The 21542-nt window shown below is 32.6% G+C and overlaps 1 protein-coding gene across 5 annotated transcripts in view; it reads left to right on the top strand.

Moving 5' to 3' along the window:
• The window catches only part of LRP1B (LDL receptor related protein 1B), a 588907-nt gene that overhangs the window by 466978 nt on the left and 100387 nt on the right, over positions 1–21542 (top strand). For all 5 annotated transcript variants that reach the window (XM_085227675.1, XM_085227679.1, XM_085227677.1 and 2 more), the window contains exons 42-49: positions 10853–11042; positions 11613–11817; positions 16208–16400; positions 16817–16942; positions 17980–18108; positions 18945–19064; positions 20072–20185; positions 20327–20476. In XM_085227675.1, coding sequence (XP_085083801.1) covers positions 10853–11042; positions 11613–11817; positions 16208–16400; positions 16817–16942; positions 17980–18108; positions 18945–19064; positions 20072–20185; positions 20327–20476 — 1227 coding nt within the window. The remainder of the gene's footprint in view (positions 1–10852; positions 11043–11612; positions 11818–16207; positions 16401–16816; positions 16943–17979; positions 18109–18944; positions 19065–20071; positions 20186–20326; positions 20477–21542) is intronic.

Below are 21542 nucleotides of genomic sequence, written 5' to 3'. Positions count from 1 at the left end.
GGATGTAATTTTTCTGAAATAGACAATCTCATTCATCTGTAAACATATATTTACTGTTTCTTCTCTTCTTCGATTGTTTTGGTAGCCCTTTTCCATAATGTTTGAAGTGTTATATCATTTTTTCTCCTTGTGTGATAATTATCATCTCACTTTCTGATGTCATAAAAGTTGCATTGCTGCATTTAGGTATTTGGGGGAATTATTAACAGGACCAAAGAGTAACAGCAAAACATGGAATTATATTTGGTGTAGAATGCTACCATGTGTTAACAGAAATATTTTTAGAAAAGAAAGAAGCAAATAGCTGAAAACTGGTGAAATACTGTTCTACAACTTACATTGGATAATTGTTATCATTATGCGCGTCTGTCCTGTGGTTCTGGGAAGGTATTCCTGGTAATGGCAACTGCTGATATTAATGAGTGGAAAAGCATTTTTCAAATATGATACATCACCTTTATTTTTTTTAATCTTATTTTAATTTTATGTGTGCATATTTCAGAGGAGTTAACGATATCCATATTGAGATACAAAAGAGAGAAACTAAACAATATTGTTAAGATGTATTCATTACTCTTAAAGAAAGAATTAAGACCTAGGGATTCAGAGCTGAGATTAGCTGTATGTGAGACAACCACTCACCTGTGCAGGGATAATACAGCACTATCTTAACTTAGGTGTTACAAGATATGATGAAAATTATTACATGGGAAATGATGGGAGAATTCTAAATTTAAAATAGACAGGAAAAAGTGATGAAGCAGCAGTGCAGATACAAACTGGATTTTGAAAAGGACAATAAACTATTCCTCATTACTTTATGATAGGCTGTTGTGCAAGAACTAAAAGTGTTCCATAGAGCACAGCTAAGAATTATACATTTAGGAAATAGTTAGGAAGTGTCTCTGCTTGTAATCTTAATATGCCTCATTTCATTTTTCATTATCAGATTCAGGGCTCTGAATAATTAAATGTCGGGTGAAATTTTGTGTTCTTCCAAAAATGTATTGTGTATGCTTAGGATATAGCTCTGAAAAAAACTTGTTTTCTAGGAGTGTTTCAGGTTTTTTGATAGCTTTTTTTTTTGTAAATAGAAGGGTTATCGCATCCCAGTATACATAAATTTACTTTTCTCCTTTGTATGTTTTAAAACCTCTTTATATTGAGTCATTGATTTTAAACTGATGTTCTTCTATCAATTCTTTTCTTTCCACAATCAGAGACTTTCTATTCCTGTAAACAGGAAACAGGTTGATGAGTTCCTTGATACCATAGTAGTATTTGACTAACAGTGATATCTAAAGAAAAAGACAATGCTAAGACTCCTTGACATCAGGCATACCATTTGCTATAGAACAGAACATTTTCTGATTTCCGTTTGGCTATGTATGATTAAAAAGAAATTGAATGGAATGCAGCTGACAGAGTTCAGTAATTATGTTTTGTTTTAAAATAACATATTTGACTTTTGTTTTGCTATCCTTTTTTCCTCCTAAATGATCAGTAGGCATTTTTTGCTAAGTTTCCCTTTATTGGAAAGGTATACGAAACCACATGAGAATTACCTGGTGTGATTCTTACACGTGTACGACTCCTTTCCACCTCGTTAAACTGAGATCTACAAATCAGACAAAATTTTACTCAGTATTTAAGACAAATAGTGAAAATAGAATATGTTATTTGCAAGATAATATTGACCCAGATTTTTAGTTCAATGATTGTATTTCTTCTACTCATAAAGAATCCATTAGCTGTTGTGTTTCTACCTCACTGAAATCAGATATGCCATTCAAATCCAAGGCATTATTAAATTTTTCTGCACGCTAAAAACAGAGTAAAGATATATAAAGAGCCCTGTATTAAACAGGTTTCCAGTTCACTAAAAACAGATTTACAACTCACAAGCAACCCATTATCTAATATGTTTTTATCTCACTGAGAATAAATTTACTACCCAGAAACAACCTATTATCTAACATGTTTCCAGTTCACTGAAAACAGATTTACAACCCATACGCAAGCTATTATCTTACATAGTTCCGACTCACTGAATATTGATTTAGAATTCATAAACAACCCATTATCTGACAAATTTTCACCTCACTGAACAGATTTGCAACTCATAAACAACCCATTAGCTAACACATTTTCGGCCCAGGGAAAGTAAATTTACGGCATATAAACAGCTTGTTCCAGTTCACTAAAAACAGATTCGAGACTCACCAATAACCAAGTACCTGGTAGAGTTCAGTCTTCAGCAGGAAGGAGCAGTGACAGGAAAAAAATAAATAAATAAATAACAAAAGCAAGCAATAGTGGAGCATGTGCACAGTATGTCATACCTTAACATCTTTATTTCTGTACAGCATAGGGTTTTAGAATAAGTGCTTTGAATTTTATTTCCTTAGGTCAGTCAGTTAGCAGGGACTTGCTGTAAGTAACCGGATGGAGTTAATCTTTCTTGACTGCCGATTTGTAAAAATTCACCTTTTACTGTCTGTGATTTCTGACAAGTTCTTTTGGATAATGATTTGTCTAACCATTGAATATTGCTTGTGTTGTATTGTAGCGTTGTGCACAGTTTAATCCAGTCAGTGGACATGTTTTTGAAGTTGCCACTATAGTCTGTTCAATGTTGTGACATGGCTACCGTTTAAATAATCTGATTTGATTTTGGTGTTTCCTTTCAAAAAAGAATGCAAAATCTTATATTTTATTGTATGTTTTTGCTTTAAGTAGGCACTTTGGAGGGAACAGACTATGGAGAAATGAGTGGTATGTACTTTGTGGTCTCACTCAGTTTCTTCTTAATCTTCCACTTTTTAATTGCAAATATTATTTTTACAGTTAGACACGTTATAATGCTTCTGCTTATTACTTTTCATTTAAGCTAGCTAGAGTGAAACAAAACATGGTCAAAGGCATTGCATTTGGAAAATTCATCCTGATACATACTTTCTAGGTTAAAATAAAGTAATGGATCATTATACAGAAAGAACAGAAAAGGAAGAAGTCACGAAAAGCTAAAGGCACAGTGTTACGCAAGGAGGTGTATGGAAATCTGACTTCTTTAAATTGCTGCAGGTTATCTCATTTGAAACAATAGGGTTTATTCTCAGAATAGCTCAGAGAGATTCTACACTAATTTTCTTTCCTGTTAAACATTTGTAGACTGAACAATACTGTCATTTCAAATTTCTGAGCTTTTCTATGTTATTCAAATAAGAAGATATTTCATATATTTTTATCAGAGTGCATATGAAGTATTTCCAGTTTTATGGATCTAAATAGATATCTATCAAAAAATAATTTTAGCGTAGTTTGAAAATGAAAAAGTCTGAATGGAAACAAACATGTATTTGATATAAAGGATTTTTAATATTACATGCTTACTCCTTCTCATACCACGTCTTCCATTGGCTATTGTTTATTTTTTCAACTAAGAAAGTGATGGCGATTTTTCTTTTTAATGAGTTGATGCTCTGAAGGGAATCTTTTTCTACCTGGAATTGGAGGTTTCAGTTTGACCCCGAGAAAGGTAAAAGAAGATAGTATACTATTCATAAGGTGGTAAATTTTTTGTGGTTTTGATGGAGCTAATAATTAGTTGGACCATGAATATCAATTGTATCCCTGCCTTTACATTTCCCACTACTGAATGCAGTCCCCTTTTTTGTCTTATCTAGAGGTTTGAGATAATTCCAAAATCTGCCTACATGTGTCTGTAGAAGAGTGCAGCATTAAAGTAGATTTAATGTACAGGTGCAATAGTAGAAAGAAACTAAGAGAAGAAATTTGTAATTGAACAATAGAGAAGGAAAACAGGAGGAAAAGCAAAATAAAGCAAATCAGAGGAAACATTACTAAGATGATATACTTCCAGTATCAGCTGTTTCTTTTCAAACTGTGTAAACAATGACACCAAGACATTTTGCTGGTGTAACATCCTTCTCAGTATAAAGGGAAATGTTATGTGAAAAAATGCTGCTTCTGTTTTGAACTTCAAGCACTAGTGTCTATAGAAGGCAAAAATTTATTCACTGCTAACATAGTGTCAGATCCTGTGATGTATTGTAAGGCTTTTTAGAGGCTGAATCTTTTAAAGGTGCTCCAGTATTCATTACTGTTTTTTCTAACTAAATGTGTCCAATTTAACTGTCAAAAAGGCATTTATATTCCCATTTCTCTTACAAAGCTTTAAATTGTATGAGGCCCTTTTAGTTGTTTAACTTCGTTTGCTGAGACAGAAATTTTTAATCTGTTAAAAATAAATAATATTGTTGCTTTTCATTTTGTAAATTCATTCTAACTGCATATGATAAAATCCCAATGGCTTTCAATTTTTAATGGAGGAAACGTGAGAGGCTATTGTAAAGCCTGAGACACTTAAGTAGTAAAATCTAAAGCTATTATTATAACTGCTGCTTTGTTTGCAGAAACCAAAATGTGTGGTTTATCACATTTTGTTTCTGTACATGGCTGCATACTGTCATTAATGGATTGAATTTACAATGTGTGCAGTAAATAATTTGCTATAGAGGGATAAGGTTTCAAACTTTATACATAACATTTATTCTAGAAGTATATATTTTCTAAATTTCATGATATGAAACTCTAAAATGTATTCATAATGGGAAGTGACATATGCTGATCTCTCAGTTCAGAATGTCACTAGTGTTCCCAAGTTCAGTATTCAGGAAAGATGATGTTTGCCTATTAAATCTGAGGTGATTCATGAAGAGTTGAAACAGTTTGTGACTACTTTAACTTTCCACATCGCCCTTAAATCTTTACTGATGTAAATTTTTACACGTGCAAATTTTTGCGTCAGCAGCTGTGGCTGCTTCAATGCAAAGCCATGTTATGGTTTACACAAGAATGTAAGAATTCATTTAACAAATCATTTTTATTCTTAATAATAAGCACCTAACTTGATTTTTAAATGCTGTTTATCACATAAAATTATGACCATACTCTGTATCACGGTTTGACTTGTGTGTTTCTCTGTTATGCAGATATTTTTGTATGTGCTGTTAACTGAGAGCAGAAGAGAAGCCCAACATATGTAAACAAAATTCTGAAAGAAACATTGTTCCCAAAGTCTATATTTCTTGAATTTAAAAGAATTGATTGCATGTTCCATATACATCCAGGTAAAAATGACCAGGATCTTAGTGGTTTTTTGTGAGTTTCTGAGCTCATCTATTTGATTCAGATGCTAAATTTCATAGTGAAATGTAGGAAACTCATAGCTCGTAGCTGACAAAAATAAGTTATCTGAAATGTGAAAATCTGTTATGAATCACCTATTTCTTGACCTGAAAGTTTTACAGAGCTCTGCTTGGGTAACTGAAAATGTTTGTAATAGTAAATATTTTGTCTTGGTCTCCATGAGGAAACTGAAAATGAATGGAATGTTCCATGAACACTACAATTTGCTGACTGATTCTTTAAGACTTTGCTTCTAATTTCTCTATCCTGTTTGTGTTATCTGCACTCCATATGTCATTGAGTCCCATGTTTGTGAGCATGCTAGTTTTCACTGTGTGTTGATGGGTGATTAGCTTTTAACACCCAGATTCACATACCTTCCTCAGCTCCAAACTAAGTGTTACCACCCTTGTCCCACTGATAATCAGTATCCATTGCCCTTCCTTACACAGAAATATCCATTTATCCTATACTTACCCATTGTTTAGTTAGTTGATATAGATATGATAGAAATCTATTGTGTTCTTTTCCGTTGGATGATTTAATCACGTAAGTATGATTAAAGTAATCAACTACACGTACCTTTTTTCATGCTTAATTGGAATGATTTCTAGCTTAAGTAGTCTCATCAGGAAGTTTCTGTAGACCTACATGTTTGGTGGTAGACTATAAACATCTCACTGCATAGGCATCTGCCTGTCATTTACACTGTACTTATTTCACAAACGGAGTAATTGTGTACAATATTTTATGTATCTTCACTGAGAAAGACTAAATCAATGTTGTAAATCCTAAAAAAAATTTATTTAATAGTTTTTTTTGCTGAATATTTAAGAAACATTTTGTGAACATTGAACTGATACTTAGATTTTTTTAATTATACATAAACTACGGTTTTAATTATCATGAGGAACTCGCCAAAGTTTTTGTATGATGTGAGATTACAATTTTCTTCTTTCTATAAAAATGAATGTGTGGCTTTGTTTTGTTTTCTGAATTCTGAAGTAATTTTATTTCTCTAAAGTTTATAACAAATGTTTATGCTTTATGATCAGGTCTACTGCAGTAAAGTTTGAAAGAATAATAAGTTTATATCCATGGAGAGTGTCTTACAGTGTCTTAAGGTAGTTGCTGTCTGGAAGAACCCAAAGTTTATTTTAATACATTTAATAATACTTAATGTGCAGCGTGGATTATGTACTGTAAATTACAGCATGATTTTATATTTTAGATATATAGAAAATTACTATAATATTTGCTGACTTATGGTGCATTTTAGCAAACTTTGCATGTGTCAATAAATAAAACAGTACTCTTAGGCTGAGTAGGATAATGAATTAATTGGTTATTGTAGTTCAGAGTTGTTTACATCATATTTTATGTCTGAGGTTTTTTTTACAAGGTAATATATTATGGCCTTCTTTTGCAAGTAATTGATGACAGAAAAAAATTGAGAAATTAAATCAATCTCTAATTTTTGAGTCAAAAGCAGTTCATCTTGGCTTATTATTATGATTTCCTGCCTTCTGGCAATGTAAACAGCAAAGTAGAAAGGAAACAATGATTACAAGTTCTAATTGCGCATTTAGTTTCTTCAGGTTGTTTTTTTCTATGTTTTTTTAATGTTTGTAAGGCCTTCACATCAGATCAAATAGTGATCGTTTATTATCTATTGCCATAATCTTACACAGGTTGTTTGTACTGCTTTTTGTCAATCTCCTTTGATCGGTCCAGTTAGGCAATTAAACTGTATCCTGATAATTGAGTTGTGAAAGCCAGTTCAGAGGAGAAAAAAAGATGTTTAATGTTAAGCTCTGAACATTAAGGCCTTCTCCAGTGCTCTGATACGGAAGTCTTATTTGTGTCTGACTTTACTTTTTTTTTTTTTTTTTGGCTTTTCACCAATAAAAACCATTATTTTGTTTTACAGTTTTAATGTCTTTACAACCTTGCTAAAGGAGAGAGATGTGTAAGAATATAAAATTAAATGGAGAAGGTAGTTGAATTCATACATTAAAAATTGGGAAACTTTTGACTGTGAGATATCTAGCGAATTCTAAGTGGAGAAGATAGATCAAAATCCGGGAGACTGTGAAATTGTATATACGTTACCAAAAGTCGATGGCAAGAACTCTTAGATAATTTAAATTTTACACCCTGAAGTATTTATTTTGTACTTGCAGTAATGAGGGAGATCTAATCTGAGTTCTTCAGTTATTGATTTGTTGCTTGTCTGTTCCCTGAGAAAGTCAGATGAAGATCAGCATGACAATATTTATAGGCCGCATCTCATCTGTGGTATGCAATCCATCTTCGTTAAGTTCAGTAAAAGTGATAGATAGCATTTGGCAACATAATGATGTGATCGCTCTACCATTGCCTTTGTAAATCATAAGCTGTTGCATTCTCTTGTGTAGATATTTAATCAGTTATACACCCCATTACTGATTTAATTCAGAATGTCAGTGGCAGGTGAATAATGTGAGTATTTGTATATTAATATCGTATTGTATTAATGTTCCTTTCATTTAAGTATGTTATTCATGTGAAAATCATAAACTGTTGCTTCATGTCTAGAATAAATTTAATCAGTGCTGTAGGCATCTAATGCCATCACTGTTTTAATTCAATATGTCAGTGAAACAAATGTGTTTCTTTTCGTTTCCAGTTTCTTTATGCTTTACTAATTCGGAATATTGTATGATGCTGTGAAAATGTGAGGCTGAGAACAAACAAGTCACTAGTTTTCATCCTGTCAGTAGATTTGGAATCAAATCCTCCAATTGTAGCATAAAATAAGATGACAGTATATTTTGCATGTGTTTTAAAGTAACAGAATATCTAATGATAAATTTACTGCAACAAGAAAAAAAATCCTTTTTGCTCTATAAAATGTCCCTTATGGAGTAAGAAACAAATAAAAATAATTTTGGTGCGAAATGATAATGCCATGACACTAGAGTGCAGTTGCTTGAGAGTCTTCTCCAGTGTCCTTTCCTTGGCAATATGAAGTTAGTAGAAGGTTTTAGTTTTGGTGACAGCCACTTGCAAATGGAGCATTTTTAGGGCTCTTTCTGTCCTTTATTGATATATGGCTTACATGAATTTTGAGTTTAATGACTAACATCTTAAACAAAATGTATATTTTAGTCAAGAAATAACATAAAAATAAATTATATTAAAAAAAAACAAGCATAGGTATTGACTATTAAATAAGTGAAAATTTGCCTGCAAGAAGTACCGTTGATAATGCATGCAGATCAAACTAATGCTAATAAGAACAAAGTACCTTCCATTGTATGAAATATCTAAGTTTTGGTTCACTTTAGTGCTTACTCTCTGGATTTTGTCATTGAATTTAAAATCACCTTACCTACAGAATCTCACTTCTTAAAACTAGGAAATGATTCTCTTCCGTGTTTGGATTTTTCAATTCCATAATTGAGAAACATGATAGAACTGAAAAAAAAGTTTGTTGGCAAATAAAGGACAGTGCTTATATATTGCAGACATTGGTTTGGAGTTTCAGTATGATGCGTTGGTCCAGTTTTATAGTGTGAGTGATTGTATGGGAAGCTGGTTTCTGTAGAATAAGGGCTTAAGCACAACTAACATTTCAAGTACGCACTAATTGTTCTAGCTGTGGCAGAAGCAACATCATTATCCTTTGTCTAATGCAGAATAGTTTTACTGTATGGTATACAAACCGTATTGCTTTCAAAACTCATGACAGATTCAGACAAGTAACAAAGCTGAAGTTGATAGAAATTGAAAACATTACAAGAGGGAAACATGTTTGTTTTTTCTCCCTATACTTGTCTTTCATATGAAAGCTATGATTTGCATCAAATCCTAGTTAAATCTTTGCTTTCAAATGGCTCAGTCTTTATCCACAAGTTAAAGGCTTGGTTTCATTTTCCTGAAATCTTCCATAATTAAGATCAGGAAACACTCAACGTTTAGAATATGAAATGTAAAAGCTCTGAATGAATGCTCTGATGGCTTGTTCATGATGAGTAATATGCAAAATTGGTCAGAAAGTGTCAACCTACTCTGTCATCATTTTAGCTTAGAAAATTTTAAGTAATGATTAATTAGTAGTATTCAGCATATATTTTTAATGGAAATTAATTTATTGAATTAGAATTGTATTAATAGTCCTGTGTTAATATTTATCACTTCCATATCTCAGTATACTTTTAATTCTTAAAATTGAAAATAAATTGATAAGACTGTTACATACTGTACTTAAAGTAAGAATACTTGTAACCCATTAAACTTTTCTAAAGCCAGAATTCTTATCTAAAGGGTAACTTGTGCAGTTATTTGTAGTTTTCAGAGTGCTTTTAGTCCTATTCTTAAACTTATTCTCTTTCTTGAGTTACTATGAAGTGAGATGAATGTATCTTTATTCATTAATCCACCTTCTTCAAGAATACTCTTTCTATGTATATTCACCTCCCTTTAACAAGTGTCATCAATTTCTTCTATTTTTTTCTAAAAGAAATTTTCTACACCTTTTTTACAGACACATCATGAAAATGTAGTCAGAAATTCCCCAAATACTTTAGAAAGAGAAAATAGAAAAAAACAACCAAACAGCTGATTAATTGCTTACTTTGTGGCTTTAATTTAATGTTGGCACTTTCAGCTTAATGAGAATTATTTGTGAACTTCCTGTTCTGTGGGTATGAAAAGCATGGTAAAATATTACATATTCCAGCAAGTCAAGAGGAAATTGTAATAATCATCATAATGTAATCCACATTATATTTTTAGATTTTGTCTTCTGTAATTCATTAATAGCTGTATAAACCTTCGGGTCTAAAATTACTTCTTTCTAATAAAATATTAAGTGAAGTAATCATTGTGCAGTTCTGTAATAATTCAAGAATAATGGTAGGAATTAATTACTATTTCTTGCAATCTGTCATTTTTATACACTAGAATCAGATGCAATTTATCTATTTTGGATGTTAAATATATGTTTTAGCTGCTTAGTAATGTTTGCTTTTGTTTCTAAATCACATTTTTTACAGAGGAAAAAATGTTGTATTGTGGCGTATTAAAACAATGCATTGATACTGCAACATTCAGAGGTTCGTTCTTCAGTATGTTCCAGGTGTTATATAAGTGACTGTTATGGAAGGATACTTTGATCCCTGTTAACGTAATGTGTATCTGTATTACAAAATGCATACAAAGATAAAGTTCAATAGTACAATTAGTAGAAAATATGCCCAAAACATTGCTTACATGAAGTCAAAAGTTGTGACTAATTTACTGACAGGATGTTATTGCTAGTGTATTTACATTATAAGAGATACTACAGTGAAAATATTATTTCAATACACATTATATTTAAGTACAGTAAATAAGTCTGTTAATATTGATCTTGCTTTCCATGTTTTGTTGTTTGTATTAGTTGTTTTTTTCAATTGTTTAAGTATATGAAAAAATAATAAAACTTTGGTTCCAGGAAAAAAAAAAAACAGGTGGACGTAAGAAGAACTGATGGAGTAATAAGCTGAAATATTTTAACTGTGATTTTTGCAAGATTGACTTCTGGAGGGGAAAAAAAAAAAAAAAAAGAACTTTTTAGGAGGAGTTTTATTTCCTATTTACGTATAATATCTTCCAGATGTTGGGTCAGTGGAGGGGCTTGCTTATCACAGAGCTTGGGACACTCTATATTGGACCAGTTCAACCACATCCTCAATCACAAGACACACCGTTGACCAGAGACGTCGAGGAGCTTTCAACCGGGAAGCAGTAATTACAATGTCTGAAGATGATCATCCACACGTACTAGCTCTAGATGAATGTCAAAAGTATGTATTATATCTTTCTTATCAGATTTTGATTTTTAGCTAATACAACTGAACCCTGTGAAGGTTAAATGAGTTTCTTGTTTTAGAAACTTTATTATAAGTTGTTTTTTTATTAGCAATTGCAGAATTAAGCGATAGCATTCTATGTGTTTTTTATGTTTAAGATCAAATCCTGATCACGTTTCATGGTATGTTACATTTCAAGAAAAGTCAGCTAACGTAAACGGGCCAATTCTTCTATTAGAAATTAGTAATATACACATTAGGAGAAATTAGATCATGTTGTTTCACAGGTTATAATTATCTCATGGTATATAAGTATAGAGAGATGGTCAGAAGTAAGCAGGCTGATGAAGAGAAAAATCACTACTTTTACACAAGTTAATGAACCTATGAAACCACTATAATTTGAAGAAAACTGGATATTCATCATTGATTATCACATTTACTTAGAGATGCTATTCGTAATCATCTATGAAGACGTGTTGTTTTTTTTTGTTGCTCATTTCATGAAGAGAATTAAATTATAAAATGTGTCTTATTGTTTTCTTTATTTTGATTTTAATACAGTTTAATGTTTTGGACTAACTGGAATGAGCAGCTCCCGAGCATCATGAGATCTACCCTCTCAGGCAAAAATGCACAGGTTATTGTTAGTGCGGATATTTTGACACCAAATGGACTTACCATTGATCATAGGGCGGAGAAACTTTACTTTTCAGATGGCAGCTTGGGAAAAATTGAGAGATGTGAATATGACGGATCACAGAGATACGTAAGTTAAACAAAAATCCCAAACGCGTACTGTTAGTATGCATTTGTTAGCATCTTTAAATTGAACAAAATGTCACAAAAAGATAGTGAGATTCATCTAGTGTTAGTTGTACGTGAGATTTAAAACTGGGAAAAAAAAAAAATGGCTAGGAGTAATGCTCTAACTCATCAGATTCCAATCTGTGAAATTCTGAAGATAGAAACACTTAATATGAGGTCTCGGCATGCACTGGTATTGGCCTTGAAGCATCATTATAGTAAACAGTCTATGTGAACTTGAGAAACATGGGAATAAATGTAGAAGTGAGTCAAAGAGATCTTCTGCTTTACATAGAAAGGTTATAATTTTCCTTTGTGCGTAAAACTTTGTTGAAATCACTAGAAATTCTTCTGTGTGATGTTTGCTAGTATTACTGTACATATCTTATTTTTTTCCATTTCTCTCTCTCCATTTTCAAATATACTTGAACTCTTTTACTCTTCTGTCATTATACGTCTTGGTCATGGAGTGTTCTGTTAGTTTCAACTTAGTAGACATTTTGCTTTCAATATGCTGAAGGCAGTCGAGCTGCACTCATGCTTTTCTGTATTTCTGATATTTTACGAAGTCTTAAACTTGTCAGTAGGTGGCTTGGTTTATTCATTTGTTTGCTTTTTCATTTGACAGATAAAAATTGAGATAATATATTTCTTTCATGTTTTTCCTTGGTTTTTTTTTGTTTGTTTGTTTGTTTTTGTTTTTAATTTTATAATTCAGTTATATCTTTATTCGAAGTATTATGCAAAACCTGAGCTTGCTTTTAAGTTTGGGTAATACTGTCAGAGATGACTCATATCACTGGTGTTGTTCCATCAGAATTGCTCATCACCTCATAAATACATTCTAACTAAGAATATCAGAATGCAACCATGAAATTGTCTTATTGATCTGGTGAAATATTTGTATGGCAGATGTTGTTCATTCTTGGTATGTTGTCCAGCCTGATGAGATATCTGGTTTCTGTAACCTTAGGATAATATACATGATAATCATTCCAATGCTATGGAGGTTTGAGTCTGCTAGGATCTTTCAGCAAGGTTTTGCCATCAGCTGCTCCTTAAGAGTAGTTTAAACGAATTACTCTTTTCCTCACCATGTCTGCTTCATTACTTTCTAGTTTCAGTTAGATTAGTGAAGACTGGGATTGTATGGTATGAAATGATAATTTAATATAATGATTTTTCATTCAGGTAGCAGCCTCTTCCTTTATTCTACTCAGTATAGTCATCCACTACAAATAAGTGGGTGGCAAATTTAGCAGTATTGAGTTCTATCTATTAAGTTGAGTGTTAGAATTTATTTAATATGTGGTCACTGGAATACTCTTCCAAGATTGGAAGAATTTTTTGTTACATGTGTTACATTTTCTTACTTAAAATTTGTGCTTAGTTGTTGGTCTTTTGGGGTTTTTTTGAACATTTCATGTTCTTCCGTAGCATCATAGTGGCAGGTATTTGTTGTTTTTTTTCATATTTTCTTCTTTCATCAATTTTTGATCCTGCTTTCAGTTAGATTTAACATTGTGCGACTTTGGAAGTATAACATCTTTTATACGAATACAAAGTTTAAGTTTGGAATTTATTAGACAACAACGTTTGCCTTTAGATTTGTTTATTTTCACCTTCAATATTGTGTGCCCTGGAACTTATTACAGATTTGCAGCCTACAAATAGAATTAGTGATTTGTAAACAAAGATTTGTTCATCTTCTAACATCCAAGTTACAATGTGTTTTTTTTTTTTTTCTCAGTTATGCTTTCTAGGCCTAAAGATGTGATTGTTAATTGATACAATTTAGTGGTTTCTCCACTCATTATATCCGTCTGGTAATGTAATCATAGCTTTCAGTTACTAGAAAACAGGTCTTTTTTTTTTTTTCCTGCCAGAACTCTGTATTTAAGCGATGAATTAAAAATAATTCCAAAGTTGATGTTCAACTTCTTCCTTATCTGCAGAGAATTGAGATTTTGGTGATTTTTTTTTTTAAAAATGCTCTTTTCTCAGCAGTATAAATACATTATCTGAAGTTGGAATGTTTTGTTCTTGATGCTTTTCTGTTGCAAATCTGATCAAAAAAGATTCTGTGTTTCTTGAATTTGCAGATATCCATTTTTCCTGTTAGAATGTGTTAGGTGAAGACCAGAAACAATTCAAAGAGGAAAATATCTACTAGCTCTTAGTCTTACTAAACTATTTTGCCAGGGGATTCACTCCATTGTCATTGTTGAGTCTTATTTTGATAGCTGTGTACGGTAATCCTGGGTTGGAACTTAGAGAAAGTGATCCCCTAACCAGTGACAATGAAGTCCTCTAACCCAAGGAAGCTACCTACTTGGCTGATAGAGATGCAACACTGTTAATTTGCTGGAATACCTTGATATCCAGTGTGGATAGCATAATGGAATTAAATGAAAGAAGGAATTCATGAGAAGACAATGGTAATCTGTAAGGATATTGAGAATAAGGTTTTTCTAATCCTGCAGGCCCATGTAAAATTCAAAGAAATTGGCTTAAATTTAACACTAGAGGACGGTTCTCATTGTCATTCACAATGTTGAAAATTAGTAGTGTGTAATTAATACAAATGTCGTTGCAAAGAACATGGTTGAAAGTCATAATTTATGGAGATAAATACCTTACATTTGAATGGTGCTGAAAGAAGCAGGCCTGTTAATAAATAGCTGCTTACATACAGTATTCAACCAAACTTCAAATCTGAAATAGTAACAGGAGCACTGCAAATGTAGAATTGCATTTGATTTTTGGTGTCTTAAGCATGTTAGTTTCCAATGCAGAGAAGCAAAAAATTAACTCAGTTCCTGAAGAGGGAGCTCTTCTGATGTCGTTACATCTTACTTGAACAATTCTATGCCAAAACAGTCTTAATCTTGTTGGAAAATGTGTGTTTTAAATTCACCTTTTTTCCCAATTGCTGTAACTGCTATTCAAGTGTTCTGATGATGTTACTGAAAGATACAAAAATTAAAAAAAAAAAAAATCCTTGCTTTAAATATAGTACAATAATGGAAAAATACTTTCATTCAGGGTAATTGTGACATTTGATATCAACAACTGTCATGATTATTTTTAGTAGAGCATATCAATGATTTAAGGGGAAGAAATCTTTTTATTTTACGTTGTTGTTGACTGCTGCAGTAAGAATCCAAACTAATAAAAACCAACGTTGCGGAACTAGGTGAAACCTGCTGCTGTAGAAATATAGACTATGCTGTGAACTATGAGTAGAGAGAGAGCCATCTTCTGAATGCTTGGTTGAAGTTAGTTGTTTGTACTTTTCAGTTCTCTTTACCTATATATCATCTGGGCATGTTAGGAAGCTATTCCATGTATGGTATTCTGTGTCATATAGGTTCTGATTCCTACAAAACTGTGTGCTTTTTTTCCTCCCATGTAGCTTAAATAACAGCTCCCCCATTCCAGAACAGTTTATGCACTCTTAGTTGAACAACAGGCAGCATATACTGCAGCTGCATGATTGCAGATTAACTGGGCATAACATTTGTGTTGATAATGTGCTTCTGGATGAGATAGATGAACAGGTTTTTTGCCTGCATTCTCCTAAGTGGGAGCACTGCTTTGGATCATTTGCTGCTACCAGTTTCTACGAAATTTGTTATTAGTTGATTATTTTGGAGTTTTTATGATTTGAAAACATGATTTTTCTTACAGTTGAGTAGTAACCACTGATTCTGCATTGGGTTTCTTCTCTATGTGATGTATTTGTGTGCTTGTTTCCTGAAAAATGTAGCAGTCTATCTTAATCTTGATCCAAATCCTATAAGATTAATATAAATAAGTTTATAAATCAGCAAGGTGATTGTATTTGCTTCTATTAATATTTTTGTTGCAGACAAGCAATGAGCAAATAAAAAAGGAATCAGGGAGTGGTGGATAGATCCATTTGTACTAAATGCATCTCCAGGCCAGCTAGCTGGGGTAGCCCCAGCAGGATTGCAGTAGGGTCACAGTGCAAGGACCAGAATGTCTGCTGCATGGTTCTGCTCCTGTATCTGCGGGCATCTTTGTCCAAATCTGTAGATACTGCTTGGAAAATTAACGTGCAGGCTGTACAAAATTTAGCAACATCAATGACAGCATAACTTAGAGTCAAATTTGACTGACACTGAATCCTATGGACTTTAAGATGTCAGCAAACCAAAGGATGAACTTTTATGTATCGTTGTGGCATTTCTTTCAGGTGCTGTAAGTGTAGAAGAATAAGTATTTTGTCTAAAACTAAAGCAACGTGAATCATAGCTTGAAGTTTGACGATTTCTTTTCCAGAGACAACAACCATTCTCATGTTTCTTTTCTGTACTTACGTGTTCTAGGTAATTGTCAAATCTGGACCGGGTACCTTTCTCAGCCTGGCTGTATATGATGATTATATTTTTTGGTCTGATGGAGTGAGAAGAGCTATTCTGCGTTCCAGTAAATACACAGGAGGAGATACAAAAGTTCTTCGTTCTGATATCCCACATCAGCCAATGGGCATTATTGCTGTTGCCAATGATACTAACAGTTGTAAGTTCTATTTCAAGAATTTTAGACAATTTTAACTAACTAAAAATATTTTACTATCTTTTATAATTTCTTTTGTTCTAGGAGATGCTAACAAAAGATAGGATAAATAGTATTGAATGAAATTTGTCTGTTATGTTCATTTTTTTCCAATGTGAAAGTAGCTAAATCATTTGTTGTTAAATATCTGCAGTTTTGAATGCTGTGATGAGAGGTTTAATGATTGTATTCAAGGGAACTCCATTTGTTTATCTTCAATACGCAACCCTATGAGGCATGCTGGCATTTTCATTTGACTGATAAAACTTGAACCAATTGCCCATAAATCTGAAATACTACTATCTTTGCTGTCTCTAATAGATTTGCCACTGAAGCAAGTTTAATAAAACAGAGTCCATCTTTTATTGTTTATTCTTCAGGTGAATTATCTCCTTGTGCACAAATGAATGGAGGTTGTCACGATTTATGTCTTCTGACTCCTGATGGACGAGTGAATTGTTCATGTAGAGGGGATAGAATACTGATAGATGATAACAGATGTGTGAGTAAGTAATGTTGGCTGATGCAGTGCTTTTTCTGTGGCGTGGTGCAGTTGACTGTCCAAAGTCAGTTGGCCCAAGTCATGAAAGTGATTTCTATATACTTTTATATTGCTCTAGATGTTTGTTTGTTTGGGGTTTTTTTTTTTCTTTTTTTTTTTTTTTTTTTACAAATGTTGCCAATGCTTTGCATGTAGCAGGCTTTAAACTATTTTACGTCTGATAAGACTTTTGTGGGGTTAAAAAGCATTAATACTTATTAATTTCTTCTATTCCAGTTTGGATATTTGTGTTCTATTTAATATTTCTTATGCTGAACTAGATGAACTGCAAATCTAATTGAGGATTCTTAGTTCCCACAATGCTGATTGGGGGCAGGGAAGGTGGGAAGGAAAAAACAGTGCTCTGATAAACATGACTGTCATTCTAAGGACTCTGTAAGTCATAAAGAGGATCAGATTTCACCTGGTCCAGAATCCACATTTGCAGCATTTTCATACTTCATATTTGATTCAAATAAATAATTGTTTTCTAGTTATGTTGGCTTAAAATTTTTGTATAGAGGATGTCTTTTCTTCCTGAAATTGCGTAGAATGGAAACAAGCAAAAGAGCACAATAAATAGACTTCATTTCCTCATTATTCCTCTTGAGTTGAGGGCAATGGTAATAAAGTCATCATCTCTTCAGTATTGTTAACTTGCTTCAGTACATGTTCCCATAAATTCGTGGATCTTTGGCTATGTTTGTCTTTTACAGTCTCTCCCACCTTGTACTGGAGTTCACCCCAACATGATATTTCTGAAGTTTTTTTGTTATTTAAATATCAGTCCTTATCAGCAAAAGTACAAACCAGCCCTGCAGGTTACTAGTGTGGGGGAGCTTTCAAGTTTTGATACTGTACGGTTTTTTTTGTTTTGTTTTGTTTTTTGTACGCTGATCTCTGGAAAGAGATATTAAAATAGCAACCTATATTGAGCTTATTTTCTCTAAGTGTAAAAGATTAAAAAAAAAAATGATTTGTTGTAATATATGTTATTTTTAGCTAAAAATTCTACTTGCAACGCTTATTCTGAGTTTGAATGTGGAAATGGTGAATGCATTGATTACCAACTGACTTGCGATGGCATTGCTCATTGTAAGGACAAGTCTGATGAGAAACTGTTTTACTGTGGTGAGTATTTCCAGACATTTCACCTTCAAGGTTATGCACCCTTACGTTGATTTCTCTGTGACTTATCTACTAGCACATACCAACTGGTCACTGAAATGAACAAAAAGAAAATACTAAAGCATTCATTTAATTTAATAAATTAAAAAATAATAATAATAACTTTCATATTATATGGGGAGACTCAGTTGTGTGCCTGTAGCTCTTGGACTTCTCGTTGTTCTGATATCCATATCATAGCTTTGATCTCTTCTGTTTCCCATAGGAATGAATTAATGAGTAGTTTTGATATAGTATTATGTTTATACAAGCCTCTTCCAGAATCTTATGAAATGTCTCCTTTAACTCCCAGAGTTCACCTGTGTTATTTGAACAGCTAAAGTTGATACCAGATAAAGGAAATATTTCCTATATTATTATAGTTTCATAGAGTACTTTTGGGTGGAGAGTAGGTTGAATGAACAGATAGAAAGTCAAATGGAAACAAATTAGAAAGTTGTATCTGATGTCGACTCTGAAAACAGTTTCTTGTCATTCCAGATTTACTAAAATGCTTTATTCTTAATACTGGGGGGATGGAGGAGGAAGCACTATCAATTAGTCTGTATTTTTATAGATTTAGGTTACTTTGTACTCCATCTTATTGCTGAATTTGGTTTAGGGTAAACGTGGCATATTTCGTTCTGTTTTACCTGAATTGCTATTGCCGTGTGTCGCCTGCATGATGAAAGCATGCCAAAGAAAATGTGTTTAAAATGTTTTTCTGTGTGTCTGATTTTAGTGTAAGGATATTGGTATGTCTAATAATGTCTAAATTAAATTATGTTCTTGTTTTCCAGAAAATAGAGGCTGTCGAAAAGGTTTCAAACCATGTTCTAATCGGCGCTGTATTTCGCGTAACAAAGTATGCGATGGTATGAATGACTGTGGTGACAACTCTGATGAATTTGATTGTAAAGGTAAATGGTGGTTACTACTAAGGTGATTTCAGACTGTTGCCCTGTGAATATATATTTTGTGAAGAGAAGTAGTTAGAAAATGCAGATATTTTTATTGGCATTATAAGAGTTGGGAATTTTTTTCATAATTTGAAAACATGAGCAGTTCCATTCTACTATCTTTGAGATCACGTGTTGGGGCTGATATCAACACTGAGTTTGGTTTACATCTACAGTGCTCTAGAAAGAGATTTTTTTTTTCCTGTGGAAAACTCCAAATATAGTATTATTGCTTCTTCCATGAAGTGATACATGAGGCAATATCTTTGCCATGCATGGAAAGGATGGAAGTTAGCTTTTTCTTCTCTGCATCTGCTGCTCTGTTCCTTCTTCGAAGTAGACAGTGTTTTCTTTCTTTGCTTCTCAGATGCGTTGCAATGCTATGTCCTTTATAAAATGTATCAGCATTGTTTTTTATATCGATATTGTTTTTGCATTTTAAAACATGAATATTTATATTGTGTTTCTGTCAATAAATGAAAACTAGCTAGCAGACAATGCAAATCCTTAGTTACAATCCAAAAAGATTGGAGGAGCAATTATGCCACCATACATAGATAAATCATATGCAGCTCCAGCAGCTACTTTTCTGGAAGTACTGCATGGCTTTTAAAACATCTGAAAACATCTGATTGTGGGTAGAGAGAAAAGTATACCAGGAGGAACCCACATGTAGTGTTAAATGAAAAATTTTGGAGATTCATAGATTGTCCTGCAAGGACTTGTTTCTTCCTCACATAATGATTATCTCAAATTGAGTTGAATTGTCTAAAGAAAGAGATCAAAGCTCAATAAAGAAATTTTAAAAATTAGAAATGTGTTCTTTCAACCATATTAAGTCTTTTGAAAGAACAGCAGGTTCTGAATGCACCATTCCAAAAGGTAGAAACCATAAACGTGATAATTATAATATGCATCTGAACTGTTTATTACATTAATTTGTATCTTTTTTTATCCACATGCTATAGATTCATCATGTGCATCAACAGAATTCCGTTGTGCAGATGGGACTTGTATTGGAAAATCAGCACAGTGCAACCAGATCATTGATTGTGCAGATGCTTCAGATGAAAAGAATTGTAGTAAGTTTGTGTTTGTCTGTGCTTCATCTTAGCATCTGTTTCATGATTATTCCTTGTTCTACAGCAGATCATTCATAGTCATTATTTGTTGGGTAGCAACAGTTGAATCTGTCTTAGGTGTGATTTATTGTCTCTTTCCAGATAATACAAACTGTGCTTACTTCTATAAACTTGGAATTAAATCTACTGGATTTATTAGCTGTAATTCCACTTCACTTTGTATACTGCCAGAATGGATATGTGATGGATCTAATGACTGTGGAGATTATACAGATGAACTAAAATGCCCAGGTAACTGTCAAAAAGAAAACTGAAAGTTTTAAATTATGTTTCTGGAAAAATATTTTCCCATGTTTCTTGGTTCTTTTTGTTGGTTGTGTGTTTTGGGTTTTTTTGTTTGTTTGTTTTGTGTTTTTTGTTGTTGTTGTTTTAAGGTAGAAAATATTTATTTGGTCAATTCATAAGATTTAACATAGATATAATGTTAGTGAAGTCTTTGTGCTTCATTAAATGATGCTAATTTTTACCAATTAATGCATTTCTCTGAAGACAAGTGTAATGCCTATCTTCATGGTTCATCCAAGTTTGGTCTGTCATTATTCATTTGCGTTTGATTAGAACATTAGTCACAAAATATCAAGCTCCAACATCAAATGAAGGAGCTGTTTCAGTGGATGGTATTTCTTTCCTCTCTGATATATTATAATAATAATAATATATAGTAATATTAAGTATAGTAATAATAATATATATATTACTATTATTATTATATATATATATTAGTATTATTATTATTATTTTAAAACTTTGTTTTTTGTTTTGTTGAGGTACTTAGTGTAGACTGCCAGAGTAGAATCCAGCACTGTTGCTTTTGCATTTGTTCTACTTGTGAGTAAGTAGAAAAAGATTACGGTACACTTAAGTCTGGTCCCTAAGGTGCTAGGCTTCTAGAAAATGAAGAGGTATTTACTGCTGGAACTTGGGTTCTTTTCTGTAGAAATCTACAGCTTGTAAGAAGGAAGAAGCAAATGTATTTTACTTCACTATTATTTAAGTTTAAAGAGTTTTATTATTACATATTTTCATCTGAATTCTTTATGATAAATCAAAAAGCTCACATATTAGAAACATACTTTTTCATGGTTATGTACGTGTAATAAAAATTTGAAGGACAGTTCTTATTTCGATGACATTTTATTAAGCAGTTTTAATCAGAATGACTGTAGTGCTGGTGAAGCTCAGAAGATAACAAACTATTCAGTGTTGAAATTGGTTTATCCTCTGCATCTGTGTAGTAACACTGAAGAGAAAGACGCCACATACAGGAAAGTAGTGCTTTTCTGAAAATCGTTTCTGG

The sequence above is a fragment of the Meleagris gallopavo genome, chromosome 7 (assembly GCF_905368555.1).
Source record: "Meleagris gallopavo chromosome 7, MGAL_WU_HG_1.1, whole genome shotgun sequence".
NCBI classification, from domain to species: domain Eukaryota; kingdom Metazoa; phylum Chordata; class Aves; order Galliformes; family Phasianidae; genus Meleagris; species Meleagris gallopavo.
Note: the sequence above shows the minus strand (reverse complement) of the source record. Positions and strands in the feature narration are given on the sequence as shown.